The 20232-nt window shown below is 57.4% G+C and overlaps 1 protein-coding gene across 2 annotated transcripts in view; it reads right to left on the reverse strand.

Annotated features, from left to right (window-relative positions):
- The window catches only part of PSTPIP1 (proline-serine-threonine phosphatase interacting protein 1), a 38856-nt gene extending 22733 nt beyond the window's left edge, over positions 1 to 16123 (reverse strand). For both annotated transcript variants that reach the window (XM_004468172.1, XM_004468171.1), the window contains exon 1: positions 15686 to 16123. In XM_004468172.1, the coding sequence (XP_004468229.1) occupies positions 15686 to 15721 (36 nt within the window). In that variant the 5' untranslated portion in view covers positions 15722 to 16123. The remainder of the gene's footprint in view (positions 1 to 15685) is intronic.
- Between the last annotated feature and the right edge of the window lie 4109 nt (positions 16124 to 20232).

A 20232-nucleotide genomic window follows, 5' to 3' on the forward strand; every position in this document is an offset into this window, starting at 1 on the left:
AAAGGGCAGAAATTTGGGATTTGAACCCAGGCTGGCCAGTCCCCAATGCCACCTGCCTAAATCAGTGATTCAATAGACAGCCCAGTAACTGTTTTTCATTTTGAAACATCAAAAAAGGATTTTAAAAACCTAACTTTGGAAAACAGTTACTCAGATTCTCTCCGCCTCAAAGCTGTCCTTCGGGCCGTAACTCAGTTCTGGCGTATGCACAGCGGCCAGCTCTGTGCCCAGGCCGGGTCAGAGTAGCCACTGCCCTGGAGACGGGCCATGCCGAGCCCTGCAGATGGGGCAGGCGAGCCAGCAGCCGGCCAGAAGGCACACCCCGCCACGTGGCACCTCGAGCCACGTGCTCTGGAATGGGGGGCGCGGGTGTCGCTCCTCCCTGCAGGAGGCCTGCTTGAGCCAGACGTGGGACACAAGCCCAAGGGCCCAGGCCCTGCATCCCAGCCCTTGCCGTGCTGTGCGGCTACTCTGGGCCTCTCCTTCCCCACAGAGGGCCCAGATCCGCTCTCCAGGCCACCCCCAGGCTCCAAGTGGAGGTGCCCAGGAAAGCTTGGGGCTTAGGAGAAGGCAAGTGCCCTCAGCCTGTGGCAGGGTGGGGAGGGCCTGGGGCCCCGGCCTGCCTGAGACACCCACACACTTCCTTCTGGGGTGGGTTCTGGATGGGAGCTGTTGCCCAGCCCTGCCAGCCACTGGTTGGGTAGAAGCAGCCTCTCTACTCACCGCCACTTCCTCCTTTCCTACCTGTATCGCTCTCGGTGGCTGCAGGGGCTAAGCCACAGAGACCAGGGCCCCAAGCCAGCCACTTCTCCTTTTGAGCCCTGGTTTCCTCATCAGGGAAGTGGAAGTGGGGAGCTGACCTCTCTCCTGGCCCTGATGACCTGCCTCCATTCAGGCTGCCAGGTCAGAGAGGGTATCCAGGCCTGACAGGAGAGATGGGAAGGAGTGCGACCCATCGGAGGTGGTTTAGATGCCACTCTGACCCTGGGCGAGTCATTCAGCCAGACTGAGCCTCTACTTCCCTTCCCATAAGGCCTAACAGTCCACACCACTGAGGGCTGATCTGAGAGCAAATGAAATGTATGCAGGTGAGAAGAGCTAACACGAGTTCAGCGCTTACCCTGAGGCAGGTACTGGGCTAAGGCTTGCTACCTCCATTTCACAGATGAGGAAAAATGAACTCAGAGAGGGAGCCTAACCTGCCCAGGAACCTGCAGGAAAGACCTGGGATTTGAACCCTGGACTTCCAGGCCAAGAATTTTGCTCTTAAATGTCTTTGCGCCTAACCTGCTTCACCTCTCTGCAAAGCCCTAAGCTCAGGACCAGCACCCAGTAGCTGTGCAGCCAGTGGTAGCTCTCCATGCCCTGCCCCCCTCCTCCAACCTCAGGCTCAGCCAGACTGGAACAAATGAGTTATCTTGATACTCACCATGCCCCCACCAGAGCCCTCATTTAAAAGGTAGCGGAACCCTTTCACAAATGCTCTCTTAGGTGGAATTCCAGAATATACAGTACAGCAGAGGAAAGCCAGAAAAACTTCTAACCTTGGAAGGAGAGATCTGGGTTTTAACCCCAGTTCCCATCTGCTTGAAAAAGTCGCTTGCCCCCTCTGAGCCTTCCTGACTGAGCATGAGCAGAGGGAAAGCTCGTAAGTGAAACTGCAATAGCCCTTCCAGCAGGGGGGCCCTGGGAGCCTCAGGAGTACCCCCTGGACGGGGAGAGGGCGCACACAGGGCTTGCAGCTTGGGTCTCAGGCGGGTGAGTGTTGACTCACAAGCTACATTTCCCTTCTCCCTGTCCCATGCTGGCTCAGGGAAGCCCACCCCCAAACAGGCATATCTGAGCAGCCTGGGTGGGCTAAGGAACAAATCTCTCGCCCTTTGACATCCACTCCCTGGGATGCAGATTTATGGTTTCTTAACACTCGTCAATCAGCCTCAGGCCAATGTGAGCAGGGGAAGGCCCGCTAGCAGCCGCACCAGAATTTGTGGAGAAGTCGTGATCTGCTGCCTCCTCCTACAGCAGCCTGGGGAATTCTGGTTTGTTTCTTGGAAAATTCATGAGTGGCGTGTGACTCCTGTAATGGTGTGAGTCTTCAAGATCACCAGGCTGCTAGATCAACGCATGCTCTTGGAGCACGATGCAGATGAGTCCTGCCACTAGCCAAAGATCACTTTTTCCTCTGATACAAACCACATCTGCCAGGTGGAGGAGAAATGAGACAAATGCCCTTTTCACCTGCTAAATAACCTGGGGACCAATGAGGAAAAGTTAAGACGACACTCATAGGTTCTTGTGGGCTGGTAAGTCGCCATGCATAATTGCAAGCCTGGTTTAAAGGCAGCAGGGAGATGGAGGATGTGTCTGATGAGGCGGTCTGGGGCCAGAAGTCCAGAGGTTGTGGAGACACAGGCATGTCCAGAAACTATCCATGCGAGTGTGAACTGGTGCAGTTATCTTGGAGGGCAACCCAGAATTCCCAGCATACTTAAAAAGCATTCTTCATATGACACAGCAAACCTACCTCCAGAATTCTCTTCTGCAAGTATGCTCTCACAAGTACACAAAAATAGATCACCAGGATGATAACTCATTGTAATTTTGGAAAATTGAAGAACACCCAAGTGTTCATCAATAAGAGAATGACTGGGGGAAACGGACTTTGGCCCAGTGGTTAGGGCGTCCGTCTACCATATGGGAGGTCCGTGGTTCAAACCCCGGGCCTCCTTGACCCGTGTGGAACTGGCCATGTGCAGTGCTGATGCGCGCAAGGAGTGCCGTGCCACGCAAGGGTGTCCCTCGCGTGGGGGAGCCCCACGCCCAAGGAGTGCACCAGTGAGGAGAGCCGCCCAGCGTGAAAAGAAAGAGCAGCCTGCCCAGGAATGGCGCCGCCTACACTTCCCGTGCCGCTGACGACAACAGAAGCGGACAAAGAAACAAGACGCAGCAAATAGACACCAAGAACAGACAACCAGGGGAGGGGAGAAATTAAATAAATAAATAAATCTTTAAAAAAAAATAAAAAATAAAAAAATAAGAGAATGACTGAATCAATTATTGCATTTCCACACCATAGATTATTTTACTGCCAGTTAAAAGAATGATGACTGAGACATACTGTGGCATGAAAAAGAGATTTGCAGAGCAAGATAAATAGAATGATCCCATTTTTATAAAACAATACAAAAATAAACAAAAATGAATGAAAAGCCAACTATATAGAGCATATGGCATAGAACAGGAAAAGGACTGGAACATCCCACCCCAAACTGCCACCCGCATGCACCTCTAAGGAATGCCGGGGGATAGGTGAGGACTTTGGCATCAGACATTTCTGTATTGTTTGAATGTGTCCCCACCATGTGAATGAGAGGTCTGTAATTCCTTCTCCAACACCCTCAGTGCCAGACGTGTTTCCAAATTTTTCAGGTTTGTGTGGAGCAGCTGTGTTGTATATGCTACACCCTCATCAGCATCTAGGGTTGCCCTGATCATCAAGCACCATCATATTTCTGCAGTGAAATATATGGATAGTCACCACAAGTCAGGTAAATAAAGACTGGAACTAGATTCATGTTAGTTTGGGTCAGGCTTGGCTGCCAAGAGAATCTTGGTGTCAAACTTACACAAAACATTTTGGTTTTCTTGGATCTTGGAATTGTGGGTCTGTGCATTTAACATTTAAAAAGAAAAAAATAAAAATAATATAGAAAGAAAGCCTCAATAAACATTTTTAAAACTTCTGACTGCTTTTTCTCCCCTTCCCCGCCACCTGACCAAATTCTCCCACTTTCAGCCCCCACTCAGGAACTTCCTCCTTGACCCTGTCTCTCCAGACCTTCCCCTGCTCTGCCCCCCTCTCTGATTCTGCCACGTCCAGCATCTTACCTCTATCTGGATAAGTCCAGTCTACACCCTGCATGACAAGACTGCAGTTATCTGTCCTCCTTTTGCTCAAATGAGGTTATTAGAAACCAGAGTGTCAGAATGTTCAATAGGACAGAGTCTGACGAGAGGCTCCAACCAAAGCTGAAGACAAAGGGTTCGGTGCCCACATGTCGTAAACAGAGGAACCAGACCCCAAGTGTCGCCCTTGCCAAGGAGCAGCAAGCTGGTTGCTTACCCAGAGTATGGAGTGGACGGGGCCGCCGTGGAGAAGCCAAGGCTCTCTATGAACCGTTGGGAAACGTTCTCTTACCTGCAGATCTCTATGAGTCAGAGGTAGTGTCTGTAGTTGGCCCCCAATGGCTTCAGCCGGGACTCACGGGGACAGAACAGGGAGGCCAACCTCACCCAATACAGGAAAGGGCTCCCAAGATCCAGAGTCCAGTACGGAACGCAGGGCGAGCTGCTTCGAGAGGCGGAGAGCTCCCCATCACTAGAGCTACGTGAGCAGGTCAGTGATTCCACAGAAAGGACTCAAGCCTCAGGTGGCACATTAAATTCGGTGTTTTGTGTCTAGGTCCCCCCTGGCCCAGGGTTTCAAGGGATACGTGTATAACAGCTTTTCTGAGATGGCCCAGGATAGGAGTTGGCGAGGAAGAGCCAAGAAGGCAAAGAAAGACTTTTAAAGAACAACGGTATGCTGAATGTGGTTGCTTCAGCTACTCTGGGCTCAGCTGGGCTGGCAGGAACTTGGGAGCACAAGTTTCTGGAGTGCCCAGTCTCTCCTCCGAGCCCCAGCCTGACAGCCTTAGAGTGGGGGGTCCCACCGCTCTTTCCTTCCTGGGGCACCGGGGAGCTCAGCCCGTGGAGGCCCTCAGACACCTGGGGCCCTTTGGATGTGCTGGATGTGCTGGGGCACTGCAGGCCTCCCAGGCACCCGTTAGAGCCCTGTGAGGGAGTCTCTGAGGGCACAGCAGAGCATTTGAAAAGGACTCACTAAGCGTGCCTGGTGCTGTGCCCAGAGCTTGGCTGCCTCTGCTCGAGTAACACGGACCACGGCTTGGTGATTGTCTTAGGTGCGAGGAGGGTGAGGACGATGAGCTTCTGTGCTTAGTCCAGGCTCCAACGGCAGCTGCGCGCCCAGCGGGCTCCTGACCAGGCCTCGCTGGCCGTAGAGCGTTGTCTTTTGAAGGCGCAATCTCCCTGCCGCACCCCCACTCCCCCACCTGAAGTAAGCACCCGTCTCCCCTGGCCTCTCAGGCCTTAAGAGCCGCCGTGTGAGCTCTGAGCCTGGCGGAGGCCCAGAGGTGGGCGCGAGCCCCCGGGGCAGGAGGCTGGGAAGCCTGCGGCGTGGGGCTCTAAGTCGCCGACACATATTTGCTGGCCCGGTTTAAAGGCGCAGTGGAGATCTGAGGGAGGCGCAGACATGGGATCAGGGGGACCCCGGGTCATCCCGGGCGGAGGCGGACCTGCCCAGCAGATAGCGGGGAAGCGAGCTAGCTGGGGCTGCTGGGCGGGCTCTCACACTTTATCCCGCTGCTCCTCACAGAGTGGGGTGAAGTCAGCTCTGTGCTATTAGTGCCCCACGTTACCGGACGCTGAGGCCCAGCAAGGTTGTGAGGCACCAGGGACACCACAGCTCCTCTGTACCCCAAGCCGACCGGGCAGGTGGAGCAGGTGGCACACAGGGTGCGGGAGGGTGGGGGAGGGAGCTAGGGGTCCCAAGGGCCACCCCAGGCTCTGAGCCCTGTGGGAGACACTGACCCCTCCACCAAGCCACGAGGGGCTCAGGCTGGCCTCACAGAAAGGGCAGCCCCTGTCCTGTCCACGCCCTGCCCAGGCCGGCCCGCACAGGGTCCCTGCGGTGTTGCTCCAGCCTGTGTGACCAGCCGGGGCAAGGGCGGCACAGTGGTCCAGGGCTGGCTCGGCTGCCTCCTCTAACGGCTCTGAGGCCACCCCAGATCTTGTACAACCCTCTCCCTGCACCTCACCCCACCCGCACAGGTCTAAGCCTGCCAGGTGTGCCCAGGGACCCCGGCCAAGGGGGGTTCCAGTCAGTGAGGTCATGGAAAGTGCTCTGGCACTGAGTTCCAGTTCCGCCCAGTTCTACCCGCACAGACAGTTTGGCCCTGAAGGTCATTTTCCCCCCAAAGCACCAATTCCCTCCTCTGCAAAGTGGGGGTGAACACATTTCCCCCCTCCCAGGGAGCTCTGAGGACAAATGAAATAATACATGTCGGGCACTAGCAAAGAGTGCCCCGACTCTTAGTGGGCTCCCAGAAAATGGTGACTGTGGTGAGTATTACAAAACTATTAACTCAAAGTCCTATTAACTAGAAGTCAACCAAGGAAGGGAATAAGAAAGAAGGGCTGGACTTGAATCCCAGCTGTGACACTTATCCTGACTCATCGCTCCCAGTCTCTTGACTGGCCACTCCCCATCTCTCAGCCTCAGTTTTCCATCTGTGAAGGGGGGCAAGCCTTGGGGCCTGTGCCCTCACGGGGTTGAAATGGGCTGTCCTGCTTGGTGGCCGTGAACTGTGGCAGTGTGAGGACGGCAGCCTTCCCTGGGCTTGGAACTTGCTCAGGAGATAGAGCTGGGTCCCCAGAGTTGCCAGGGAGCCCCTGCTTCTGTCCCCAGCGGCAGGACAGCACCCCTTGGAGAAGGCCCTGGAGCAGTCTCGGCAGGTTCTGAGCCTTGGAGCTGAGCCTGGGCCCTGGCTGAGGTGCACGTGGGGCTCCTTGCTGCCCGATAGGCTGCTGACATACACAGGTCCTCATCTCAGTCCTCTGACCACGGAGATCAAGTTCATATCTGGGTGCTTCTAGACAAGGACCCAGAGGGCTCTGTGAGCCGAGGACCCGCCAGGCCTCCCCAGGAGTGGGGTGGAATTAGAGCTGGGGCGGGGGGCTCTAGAGTCAGCGTGTTAGACGGAGGTGGCACCTCCACGTGGTGTTCCGTGTGGGAGTCTGGTAGATTGCCCCGCCAAGCCCACCACTAACAGTGTTGCATCTTACATAGGGCCAGACGGTAGGTAGAAAAATGCACATCCCTAAAGAGAGCCAGTGGTTCAGCCCGGGCCCCGGGACATGGGGCTGCCCAGGAAGCCTGGTGCTTCCAGGGCTGCCCACTAACTTCCCCTCTAGCCTCTCATACCCACCCAGGCGATGGGAGGACTCAAACCAGGACCATTGGCCCGCAAGGCGCCAACTCCTTCCCTCTAAGGTTGGGGTTTCTCTGAGGACGGGGAAATCCTAGAAGCTCCGGGCTGACATCACCCTGGCCCTGGCATCAGTCACACCCGTCTCTGATTTCAGGTCGAGTCCATTCCGTTCTCTGTCGGAGTGAGAATCATCACAGATGTCCCTCACATGGCACCTCTAGGTGTCCCCTGTGCGGGCAGGACCTCCCCCCCACGCCGTGGTTGAGTGTATCTGTGACGCGCCAGGCTCCTGGGCTGAGCTCCCTGCTCGCCCATCCCCAGCCCTGCCTGCCTCGATGGTCCCCAGCTGGCCTGGGCCTTCCTGCCACCTGTGGTCTGGGGTGCCTGTGCCTGGGAGGGGGTCTCAGAGGTGGTCCAGGCAGAAGGGAACTGCTGGGTGACTGAGGGGACCCCTTCTGCTCCAGCAGCAGCTGGCTGGGAGGTACGGCTCTGGAAGTCCTCATTTCCATGGGCCCCTCCGGCCGAGGCCGCAGCAGACTCCAGGTCCCTGTGGGATCATCCCCTGCTCCATCGAGGAAACCTGAGACCCTGGTATGGGGACCTTCCCCTGACCCTCCTCAAAGACAGAGTTGGTGGGACCTCAAGGAAGCCCAGAGGTCATGGGCCTGCCCAGGGGGCCGGAGGTGAAGCAACCACAGGACGGAGCCCACCATCCCTGGGGGGTTTGCCCAGGCAGGGCATCTCCCCAAGCGTGCCCAGGCTGGGGCAATTGTGGGAGGGGTGGTCACACATGGGCGGCCAGTCCAGGAAGGCTCAAACCTCAGTTTCCTCACCTTTAAAATGGGAACGATGAAAACGCCTCTATTTCTAGGCAAAAGTCAGATGAGTTTGTGTAAATGGGAAAGGCCATTAATCTAGAATCAGGGCACTGCAGTGTTCACACCCCTGGCTGCATGTTGGAAACATGGGGGAGCTTCGAAATATATAGATGCCTGTCACCATCCCCAGAAATTCAGATGTCATTGGCCTGGCTTTGGGATTTTTGAGAACCACAGTCTTACAAGATCTGTTCCCTCTGCTACACTTCTGACCTTGCTCCAAATCCTTTCCCCTCCTTCCCTGCTCCAGCCACATAGGCTCTTATTGCTCCTTGACCGTGCCAAGTACGCTCGTGCCTCAGCCCATCACCCCCTCTCTGTCACCCCAGTGTGGCTCAGCTTCTCATTTTCCGGTTTCTGTGGTTGGGAAACCCTGAGTCCCATCTGGCAGCCCCATCCCCTGCCCCCTGGCCGCTAGTCTCTGGAGCTCCAGCTGGCACTTCCTGTTGCCCAATGGTAGGCAACCTGTCAACACCAGCGGAAGTAGCTGTCACTGCCTGCTCCAGCTCCCATTTGCTAAGGGTACCGGGACTGGGGAAACTACCACATCCTACCCTAACTCCAAAGGGGTCTCTGACCTGGCCTGAGAAGGTCTCAGCAAGGCCCAGCCTCACCCCAAAGTCCTCCCCCACCCCCCGCCTTCCCTCTGTGAGCCTCAATTTTCTCTCTGTAAAACAGGAATAAGAATACCAGATTCACAGGACTATTGCTAGAATTAAGGGAGATAATCTGGTGCATCTTGTTACTTGAAACAAAGGAAAGACTTTGTAATGGTGGCCTTTGATATGCAATGGTGAGCAGAGTTGGGGACCCATTCTGGGAACAGGAGGAGTCACATATAAGGTTCGCCCTGGAGGTGTCTCTGGGCCAGTCCTGCTCTGCTGACTCACTGTGGTGAGCGGAGGAGGTGGGCCCCTCAGCACGGCCCTGAGAAGCTCTTTCTCATGCCCTTATAGTAGGTGAGACTCACTGGAGCCTGGTTTGGGGGCATCATCCTCTGACATTCTACAGATGAGGAAACTGAGGTACAAAAGGACCCCCCAAGTCCCCCCAGCAGGTGAGGGTGGGGGCAAGGTGAGGCTTCAGGGAAGTCTGTTTCCTTCTGAGTCTGGGGAACGCCTGGGCCTGTGAGAGAGGGCCTTCCAGAGCCAGCCAGAGGGAAGCCCTGGCGTGGGCGGCCCCGGGCCCAGGGCACCACTCTCGCTCACAGGGGAGGCAGTTTCAGTTTCCGCACCAAGTTCCTCCAGCGTGTGGTTTGCAGCAGTCAGCTAGGCTCTGGGCGAGGAGGGAGGGGACCCCTCCCGCCCCTCAATCTGCAGCCAGCGGGAACGGCAGCTACTGGAGAGGCGTGGAGAGACAAGTACCCCTGCCATGGCTGAAGCGGGCGGTCAGGGCCGCTCCCTAGCCAGCTCGGGCCTGCCCTTCAATCCCCACTCAATCCCTGGGCCAGAAAATATCTTCCAGACCCACGTGCCTGCTCCCACTGCCACATCTGTGCCACGCAGCTCCTTCCACTCTCCTGCCATCTCCAAAATTCTCACCCACCCTTCAAGGCCCAAGCCAGCCCTGCCCCCAGTCCATTCCAGGGGCTACCCAGCTCTGTGTAGATGCAGAAGCAGCCAGGAAAAGTACGTGAGTTGCTGTGAACTGGAATACACAGGGGGTCATCAAAGGCAGATGCTGTTTTCTGCCAAGAATAAAATCAAAGATAGGGCTGAGTTCTTGACCCAGGACAGTGCAGACGTAAATCCCAGAGGCAACCATTTGGAGCCATTGCAAAAGCAGAGCAAGCCCGACTAGAAACCTCTGCAATCTTCTAGCACCATCAAAACAGCTGGCCCCATCCTGTGGCATAGGCACAAGTGAGTCAAGTTCTCGGTGCTGGTGTGGGAGGTGGTATGTGGCAGGGATAATGCTTCAAACCACAAATTTGGCCTAATGCCGTCTGGGCCTTAAAAACAAGGGTAGCTTAGTTTTGTTTTGAAACATTTTCCTTTTCATGATATATGTGATCTGTGTCCACTTGCAGAAAATTGGGTAGAAATGGGGAGAAAACTCATCCCACTTCCAAACCCATAGAAACCAGTGTTGAGCCATTTCGGAGTCACCATTTCCTCATGGGTGCACTTCAAACATGAATTACAATTGAACCAAGAACAAACAAATTCAGGGCCCTCGAGCTTCCCACACCTGAGCTCCCCCCATGGACACAGGAGACACTGACAGCCCCTTCCTTGCAGGGTGGGCTGGGCACACATGTGGAGCGACTTGCTCCGGGTGTGACACAGAGCTGGCGCTCAGCCAGCGGGCACTGCAGCCACTCCTCCGTGGATGATTCAGTAGCCGGGAGCCAGAGACAATGTCTTGTCATTTTTAATTTTAGAATTATATTTTTAAATAAGTAATACATTTACATGATTAAAAAATAAACAGTATAAAAATTACAGTCTATTCTCATTATCTGTGACAGCTATATTCTATAAAGTCACTGCAAACACTGAATTCGCCAATTCTGAACCGTTGCTCCCGGGGAAATACAGGGTTAGGTCCCTGCAAGCTTCTGATCACAACATTCTCATCAGTCAATCAATACGTAACCTTGTTTTACGTGTTCTGTTTAAAGATAGCGCATTTCATCTATACCGTCGACTCATTAACATTGAACTTGCTGTCCAAAGCACCACAATTCACTTCAGAATGAAGCTAACCTAACACACGTCTTTTCTCTGTAAGGCACAGCACAGCCTTCTTGTGCTTTGAAACACAAGACAGCACTTCTGCACTGTGCATGGGGGCCATTGCAAACAGCGAAATCACCCCAAACCCCCCCAAATCAAAACAAAAAGCATGGCACTAAGTAGACTGTGAAAAGGACACTTGGGTACGGCTGAATCAAGAGGCAAAGTGTCATCTTGTTCGACCTTATCTGGGAATATGCTCATCGGGTGACTGAAAATTTTCACAGCTCTGCATGTGTTCACAAATGACCATGAAGACACCGTGAGCCTTACAAATAAATTTTAGCAAGTAGGTGAATTTACAAAGACAGGCTCTGTGAATAATGAGGATCCATGGTCTGTAGTGAGAACTCTCCTGCCCCCCACCTCTGTCCCTCATCCTTTGCTTTCCTCCCACTGTCTCACAGGTAACCAACTACCTTAATTAGTTTCCTGGGTATCCCTCCTCTGATTCTTTTTGTTAAGACAAGCTTATGTCAATATAAATGCCAATTTCTCCCATGTTTCACAACAGGTTGCACACAGTCAGCTCTGGGCTTTTTACACTTAGCAGCGTGTCTTGAAGAGTTTTCCCAATCAGTGCAGAGAGATGCCCTCATCCTTTTTGGGCTGCTGCCAGGAAGGCATTGGGAAGGCAGCTGGCAGAGGCAAAGCCTTCCTCTCCCTTCCTGCGTCACTGACAAGCCTCTGTTGCTCCAGAGACCGGCTCCTCAGCCCACTCGCATCCTTGCCCTTCAAGGCCACAGGTGCCTGTCCTGCTGAAGGTCTGAGCAGGCTCTTATTCCTATAAGGGCCCCACCAGGCCCAGCCCACAGGCTCAGCCCCCTTCCAGACCTCTCTGGCCCCTCCTTCCTGCATAAAAAGTCTCCTACCAAACCAGAGGATATGAGGGGCCTGTAAGTGCCCAGAGCTGGAGAACTGGTCCTGCCCTGTCATCCAGAAAGCCCACCTCTTCTGGGAATCTACCCAAGGAAATAAATCCTCAAGTGAAAAACCTTTACACACAAGCATTTTCTCATGGCCTTACTGTCCAGAAGAGCAAATAGTTTGACAGTAACCTAAACATCCAACAATAGGGGATTGGATAGATAAATTATAGCATGTTGTCCATATCTACAAACTGGGGAAACTGTGCAACCATTAACAACAGCACTGTTGAAGATGTGGAACCCATATCCACACCCACAGATGTTCACAATGAAGTTACACAGAAATTTATAAAAAAACAAAAAACTAAAAAGGCAGAATACAAAATCATGTACACAATATCCTGGCACCTGTGTTAAACAACCTTCTGGGAACACATCAAAACTTTACCAATTATCTCTGTGTGATGAGACTAAGAGTGCTTTCCCCCTTTTTCTCTATCTTTCCACTTTCTTTTGAGGATCTTACATTAATTGATTTAGATTCATTCAATAATTAGCTAATTAATTAATTTGTGTATACAATGTTTTAAGTCCTCAGTTCAGAACAGGTACCCATTAATATAAGTCCCTGCAGATCCCAGGGACCATGCTTAGTGGGTCCTGGGAGGGGATAGGCAGTTTAGGGCAGGCCAAAGTGGGGCCCTTCGGTCCCCTTCTCTGTTGCCTCCTAAATGGGGAACCTCAGAGCTCAGAACTGGGAAGGGGAAGAGGCTTTAGCAGTTGAGCGGCTGCGTGCGGGAGGGAGCCCCACCTCAGCCCCCGAGTCCCTGGGAGAGCCACGCCCCCGCCTTCACCTGTCAAATGGGGTTGGAGGAGGCTCAGCTCCTCCCAGCCAGGCTCAGAGGTTTCCAGACTAAGACAGAGACCAGCATCAAAGAGAAAAACGATGACCGTGTTTTGGAGGGAAAAGTTCAGGCCTCTTGTCCCCCACCCTCTCAGGGGTTCTGACCAGGGGTGAAGGGTCTCTGCGGTGTACGTGCCCTCACCTCCTCCGGCCTTTACTCCTCGAAAGGGTGGGGTGTCCTCTCTAGGCCCCTGAGACCCTTTGACCGAGTGCCGGGCAGGTTGTCTGAGATCTAAGCCCCCCTCAGCTCAGGCCCATGAGATTCTCAGCCTCAACCCTGTCCCACCGGCAGGCCTCGCTCTGAGGTTCAGCCACAAACTTCCTGCAAAGCGGGGCTGCTCTTGATCACTGCGTGCGTGTAGTAGGAATCCGCTCATTCCTTCCTGCCCTGCCGCCGGCGCGCCCTCCCCTCCTCCCACACCAGCCAGCCGCAGATAACAGCAGGCTATAAGTAGACACTGGGCGGCCACAGAACGACAAGACGGGCCCCCTGAGGTCCAGGACTGTCTGCCCCACACTGAAGGGCCCCTCCGCTTCGGAACCTCACGTCTGCTTTTCACGGTTTTTCTGTGTCCTTTCTTGGCATCAGGCTCACGGTCATCAGTGGGACCGCCTCTAGAAGTTCCGGTGCACCCACATTTATGATCACCAGCTGCACATCAGGTACCTTGCAGACGCCTTTTCATTGCTGCCTCTCTAGGTTAAAACACCATGTGACCAAGCTTGTTAGCATGGTGGGACAAATCAGAGTCCCAGGCTCCCCCAAAGCGTCCCCTGTGAGTAAAATACGGGAGCTTTGAATGCAAGCTCTCAGAGACATCAAGTTTGGCTCCTCAGCAACCACTTTTGCTTCCCACTTTGCCCAGCGATCTCTGTGTCTCGGTGCCAGAAGCACCAGATACAAGAAGTGCTGTGTATGAGACTCTCCTTCAGGGGTTCCCTTTCATTTAAAGACGAGAGATCTTCAAACACTGCACAGCCAGCTGCGGAGCCTCAGCCTGGGGCGGGGGCGGGGGCAAAGCCAGTGGGCCTGCCAAGGAGGCAGCACGCCCTGTCTTTAAATTGAGCAGCAGGATACTGCTCTGTCCACCTAGCCTGACCCTCTCACCCCTCCGAGAGGTAGGGAGGACAGAATCTTTCCCCCCATTTTGTGGATGTGGATGCTGAGCCCTAAGGATCTAGTGTTCTCGCAGGTAAACAGAGGATAAAGGCACACAGGAGCTGAGAGCCCAGGCCAGCCTGTCGGAGTTTAAGCCCAGCTGTGTGACCTCAGACAAGTGACTTCAGCTCTCTGTGCCTCAGTGTCTTCTGAATAATAGGGATAACAATAGCATCTACTTCCTCAGTTGCTGTGAGGATCGAATGACTTGGCATTTGGCATCCACACAGCCCTGGGAACAGGACCTGGCCCGTGGCTAGTGCTCAGTAAATGTTACTTGTTACCCTGGGCTGGGCCGGGCTGAGCAGCATGGAGAGAGGCTGCGGTTCAAACCTTCTTGGGGCAGGTGATGCTGACAGTGGCTTCTGGGGCTCTGTGTGGGAGGCTCCCTCTGGCCTCTTCCCTCCCCTGCCCGGCTCTGGCCTTCCCTAGGGCAGCTGCATCCTCACCCCAGGCCTGGGGACGCAGCGGCGGAGGAGAGGAGGCACCCGGGGGCCAGGAGGCCCTCGGCCACACCGCAGCGGGTCAGGCCCAGGGCGAGAGCAGGATGCCGCACAGGAAGCTGCCTCTCTGCGCCCAGTTCTTGCTGCGGCTGCTGCCACACCCTGCTCCCTGACATCCTCCCCCCTCCCTCTCCCTTGGGCGCAGCTCCTTGCCCCAGCTCTGCCCCAGGGAAGGTTGGCCCAGGGGCTCGGGCCTGGGAAGGGTGTCCAGAGAGAATGTCAGGCCTCCTGGCCCGCCCTAGGCTACAGAGCAGCCTGGGTCTCCAGCCCTTCTTCTCTAGCGTGGGACTCCCTGTTAGGGCAGTGACGTGGTGACTCACTCCCCATTCCCCATTCTGCCACCCCCAGCTGCCAGCCTGGGCAGTGAGCACCCCGGTGCTTGGAAGCCAGGATTGCCTCCCTCGGCTTTTCTGGGTTGGTCCCACCCCCCTCTTTGGAGAGATGGGAAATGGAGGCCCAGAGAGAGGCAGGGTGCCCTCGGCAGGCTGGGCCCTCTGCCCACCATGCGGTCAGCGCGGGCGGACAGCAGCCACTCACACGCGGCCCCAGGCCCCAAGCAGAGCGTTGCCTGGAAGGGAAGGAAGGCCTAGCTCAGTAGTTCCCGCCCTCCTGGCCGCTGGCCCCAGGAAAGGGCCCAGGGAGGGCCAGGCTCTTGGCTGAGCCCGCAGAGCCCAGGGCCAGTGGGCCCTCGCGGGGGGGCGGGAGGGAGCTCGCTCAGGATAGTCACATTCCTTGGCTGGAACCAGAGCAGTCCCAGCTTTTCCCCATGCCTCTCTTAGGGCAGCCAGAGCTGGAGGAGCAGAGGGGAAGGTTGAAGGAGAGCTGGAAAATAGCTGGGAACTGGGCTTGCTCGCTACATGAGCCATCCTACCTGCAGGAGCCGGCCAGGTGCCGGAGTTCAGGCCAGTGCTCAATTTAAGAATGTGGGCAAGGAATGGGCAGCCCCCTGCTCCCCGAAGAACCCCTATGGCCTCCAAGAGAAGAGGGGTTGAGTGAAGGGACATCACTTGTACCAGCAAGGTGCCAGGGCTTTATTACCTTAGACTGTCTAGCTGAACCCTCCCAGCCAGTCGGTATTTTTATTGTTATTTACTCCACTACACAGATAGGGAAGCCGGGGTTCAGAGACATGAAATGACTTGCCTAGCCTCTAAGTAGCAGAGCCAAGATCTGACCCCAGGTTCGTCTGACCCCCAAACCTGTGACTCTTCCTTCATCCCTCAAGCCTCCACCCCTGTATTAGACCCTCCTAAAAAAGATTCTGCGGCGGGGAGCGGGGTCTTCCGACGAGAAACCAGCCCAGGCGCCCGAAGGTGGAGGACACCCCGTGCCCGCAGTGGCAACATTTGCAGAGAAATCAGTACCCCAGGCTGAGTTCTTTCAGCTCGACGGGACAGTGGCCCGAGCCATATCCACAACAATGAGAACTGCAAGTCCATGGCTGCTTTTATGAGAAAACCTCCTCTTGGAGCCGCATCCCCATCAAGTGCCACCGGGAAATTTCAGCAGCGCTGTCCCACCGCCACCGCCACCCCCCCGCCCCCGGAGCTGTTTCCACTTGTTAGTGCCCGGCAGTTTCACTCACCCAAAAGGCATCTCTGAACTGCAGCTGAGGCATCATCCCGGGTGTGGGCTGCGGCAGGGCTCGCGCTCCTGCCCCAGGCAGGACTGCGTGTGCGAGGGCTGGGAGCCAGGAGCACCGTCCCCGTGGCGGCAGGGCTGGCCCAGGCCCCCTCCCCAGCCGGCACGGCCGCCACCAAGGCCAGCCAGAGGCGAGCTGCCTCAGGGACGCAGAGCCTCGACCTGTTTTGTTTGGGGCTACAATCAGCAGCAAAATGAGGAAGGAGTGGTGCCCATTGATGGGAGGGCGGGACGCAGTGTGCAGCCCGGCCCCTCTCCAGTCCGCGGTGATGGAGAACACAGTCCGGACCCAGGGCAGGCAGTGGGGATGCCAGCCCCGGGAGGGAGGCGGCTGGGTGCGGGATTGGCAGGCGGGCTCGCAGGCCAGGCAGGCAGGCAGCCTGAGGTCTGCACAGGAAGGTTTGTGCAACCTCCCCCGGGGCAGGCACCAGGGCCCCCACCCACAGGAAGTGCAGTGCTCTGCTCCCTTGTGCAGCCTCGCCTGCCACCTGCCAGCCTGCCTGCCAGCCTCTGCTTGTCCCCTTCTTAGGCTCTGGCTGGGGCATTCTCAGAGGCCACACGTTTAGGAAGCTTGAAGCCCACTGAAGGTGTGGGCAGTGCGGGACCAGAAAGCCTGGGAGCCTGCTCCCACCCACCCAGCGCCACTCCAGGCCAAGCACAGAGATGCTGGACACTCCATCCCCCACCAGCAAGCACTCCTGGGCCCAGGACAGCTGTCGTCCCCCAGGCCCCAGCTGCTCAGTGCCCCAGGCCAGCTGCTGCCCTCCAAGAGCTCCCAGGGTCAGGGGCAGATGTGGGAGCACAGAGAAGGGCCGAGCGGCATCTAGCCTGAGACCTTATGGCCCCATTCCCCATGTCGGCAGTTTAGACCCTCTCTGGGGCAAGAAGTCGCCTCTGAAGAGAGTCTTCAGGCTCAATGAGCCTAGTTGAGCAGAGAGGGGACTCGGGTGGGAGTGTGAACGCAGGTGGAGATGACCCTGGTTTTTGTTTTGGCTGAGAGCTTCCTTGACCCTCCAACTCTCTGAGGCTTGGTTTCCCCATCTGCGACCCCCGTCTTTGGAAAGGAGACAGTGTGGAGAGCATTTCTGGAATTTCTGGTATGGCTGGGTAGGGCTGGGGGCCGTGCCTGGTACCATCTTGGGAAGAGCCCTGGGCTGGAGCCCCGGACACAGCCTGAGGGGCCAGGGCCTCCTACTCAGCCGGCTGGAGGGAGGCTGAGCCCAGGGCGGGCCACCAAACGGGATGAGTCAAGGATCGTCCACAAAGCACCACCCTCGCAGCTGTCTCCGTTACAACTGACTGGGGGTGATAAGACAGACGGGCACTGCTGTGGAAGACGTCACCAAGCTTCCAAGTACCAGTTACGCCGGCCTGGGGTTTAGAGGGAAAGGACACCCCCAGGCTTCTGAAATAGTCCCCAAGAGAGAACACGTGGGGGAGACTCTCAGAGCAGTGGGGCCGGAGCTGCTGGGCTGGCCTGGAAGCCCCTTCCGCGGCCGCGCTCCTTGTGGGTGCGCGTGAACAGCTTTAGCTGAAGGCCCTCCAGGCAGGCTTTCTACCGCGGGCGGCTGAAGACAGTAATGCTGTAACTGTCGCGTTGAGCCCCAAAGGCCGTGTGCAGAGCTGTGCCTCTCATCTCCATGTCTTACCACCCCTGCGAGCACGGACCCAGTGTCCCTGGGCTCAGTTTTCCCACCTGTCGAATGGGGTGACGTCTCTAATTCTGGAGGCAGACTACAAACGCTCTGTTCAGGGAAAGCCCTCCTCCCTCTTCTCAGCAGGAAGCAGCTGGGGAAGGAAGTGATAGAAGGAACAAGTGGAGAGACTCTGGAGTTCTTCTCTGCTGAGAGAGGTCCTCCCTCCTCCTCTCCCCTCCACCCCCACCCTTTCGCAGGCCCCAAGGCGACCAGGACAGTCAACGCCAGCTTTGGGGCACTGCCCATGCCCGGCGTGTCAGGAGGCGTTTCACAGGGACTGCCTCTGTAGTCCTCCGCCTATCCTGGGGCTACTTACTATTATTAACCCCGTTTCACAGACCAGGAAACTAGTGAGTAGAGGTTATCTGACTCGGCTTCACAGCCAGGGAGCGGGAGGACTGGGATTTGAGTGCAGTCCCCTCTGACACCGGAGCCCGCGGTCTCCACCCCGAGTCGTCTTTTACCGACAGCTCTCTGTTAACAAAGGGTTCATCCTTCCTTTCTCCAGGTCTGCCTCCAGAACCTGTCACCACAACGGAATGAGGGGAAACCTGAGTCCGGGGAGGTTGTTGGCGTTGGTGGTGCTGCTGGGATGAGACTCCAGCCTTGCACGTGGTCTTCTGTGTTTTGTTTTTTAAAAGACTCTTTTCTTTCCCCCTCCCCCCACCCTGCTGTTTTCACTGTCCGTGTTCATTTGCTGTATGATTTTCTCTTCTCATTTTTTCTCCTCTAAGGTTCTCCAGGATTCAGTCCTCTGATGGGGAGAGAGGTTCCCTATCAATTGCACCACCTCAGTTCCTGGTCTCTGCTGCGCTTCATCTTGGCTCTCCCTTTCATCTCCTTTTTGTTGCATCATCACCTTGCTGTGTGACTCACTTGTGTGGGCACTGGCTCAGCATGTGAGCACTCGCATGGGAACTCAGCTCACTGCATGGGCATTCAGCTCACCACGCAGTCATTCACGGGGGCACTCGGCTCACCGCGCAGGCACTCACAGGGGCACTCGGCTCACCGCGCAGTCACTCACGGGGGCACTCGGCTCACCGCGCGGGCACTCACGGGGGCACTCGGCTCACCATGCGGGTACTCGGCTCACTGCATGGGCACTCGCGTGGGCACTCGGCTCACCGCGCGGGCACTCACGGGGGCACTCGGCTCACCACCCAGGCACTCACGGGGGCACTCGGCTCACCGCGTGGGCACTCACGGGGGCACTCGGCTCACCACGCAGGCACTCACGGGGGCACTCGGCTCACCACGCAGGCACTCACGGGGGCACTCGGCTCACCACGCAGGCACTCACGGGGGCACTCGGCTCACCGCGCGGGCACTCACGGGGGCACTCGGCTCACCATGCGGGTACTCGGCTCACTGCATGGGCACTCGCGTGGGCACTCGGCTCACCGCGCGGGCACTCATGGGGGCACTCGGCTCACCGCGCGGGCACTCACGGGGGCACTCGGCTCACCGCGCGGGCACTCACGGGGCACTCGGCTCACCGCGCGGGCACTCACGGGGGCACTCGGCTCACCACGCAGGCACTCACGGGGGCACTCGGCTCACCGCGCGGGCACTCACGGGGGCACTCGGCTCACCATGCGGGTACTCGGCTCACTGCATGGGCACTCGCGTGGGCACTCGGCTCACCGCGCAGGCACTCACGGGGGCACTCGGCTCACCGCGCAGGCACTCACGGGGGCACTCGGCTCACCGCGCGGGCACTCACGGGGGCACTCGGCTCACCGCGCAGGCACTCACGGGGGCACTCGGCTCACCATGCGGGTACTCGGCTCACTGCATGGGCACTCACGGGGGCACTCGGCTCACCGCGCGGGCACTCACGGGGGCACTCGGCTCACCGCGCAGGCACAGGCTCACCGCGCGGGCACTCACGGGGGCACTCGGCTCACCGCGCGGGCACTCACGGGGGCACTCGGCTCACCGCGTGGGCACTCGCATGGGCACTCGGCTCACCATGCAGGCACTCACGGGGGCACTCGGCTCACCGCGCAGGCACTCACGGGGGCACTCGGCTCACCGCGCAGGCACTCACGGGGGCACTCGGCTCACCACGCAGGCACAGGCTCACCACGCAGGCACTCACGGGGGCACTCGGCTCACCACGCAGGCACAGGCTCACCACGCAGGCACTCACGGGGGCACTCGGCTCACCACGCAGGCACAGGCTCACCACGCAGGCACTCACGGGGGCACTCGGCTCACCGCGTGGGCACTCGCATGGGCACTCGGCTCACCGCACAGGCACTCATGTGGGCACTCGGCTCACCATGCGGGTACTCGGCTCACTGCATGGGCACTCGCGTGGGCACTCGGCTCACCGCGCGGGCACTCACGGGGGCACTCGGCTCACCGCGCGGGCACTCACGGGGGCACTCGGCTCACCGCGCGGGCACTCACGGGGGCACTCGGCTCACCGCGTGGGCACTCGCATGGGTACTCGGCTCACCACGCAGGCACTCACGGGGGCACTCAGCTCACCGCGCAGGCACTCACGGGGGCACTCGGCTCACCGCGCGGGCACTCATGTGGGCACTCGGCTCACCGCGCAGGCACTCACGGGGGCACTCGGCTCACCGCGTGGGCACTCGCATGGGCACTCGGCTCACCATGCAGGCACTCAGCTCACTGTGTGGGCACTCGGCTCACCGCACAGGCACTCATGTGGGCACTCGGCTCACCATGCGGGTACTCGGCTCACCGCATGGGCGCTCGCGTGGGCACTCGGCTCACTGCGCAGGCACTCACGGGGGCACTCGGCTCACCGCGCGGGCAC

The sequence above is a fragment of the Dasypus novemcinctus genome, chromosome 3 (assembly GCF_030445035.2).
Source record: "Dasypus novemcinctus isolate mDasNov1 chromosome 3, mDasNov1.1.hap2, whole genome shotgun sequence".
NCBI lineage: Eukaryota > Metazoa > Chordata > Mammalia > Cingulata > Dasypodidae > Dasypus > Dasypus novemcinctus.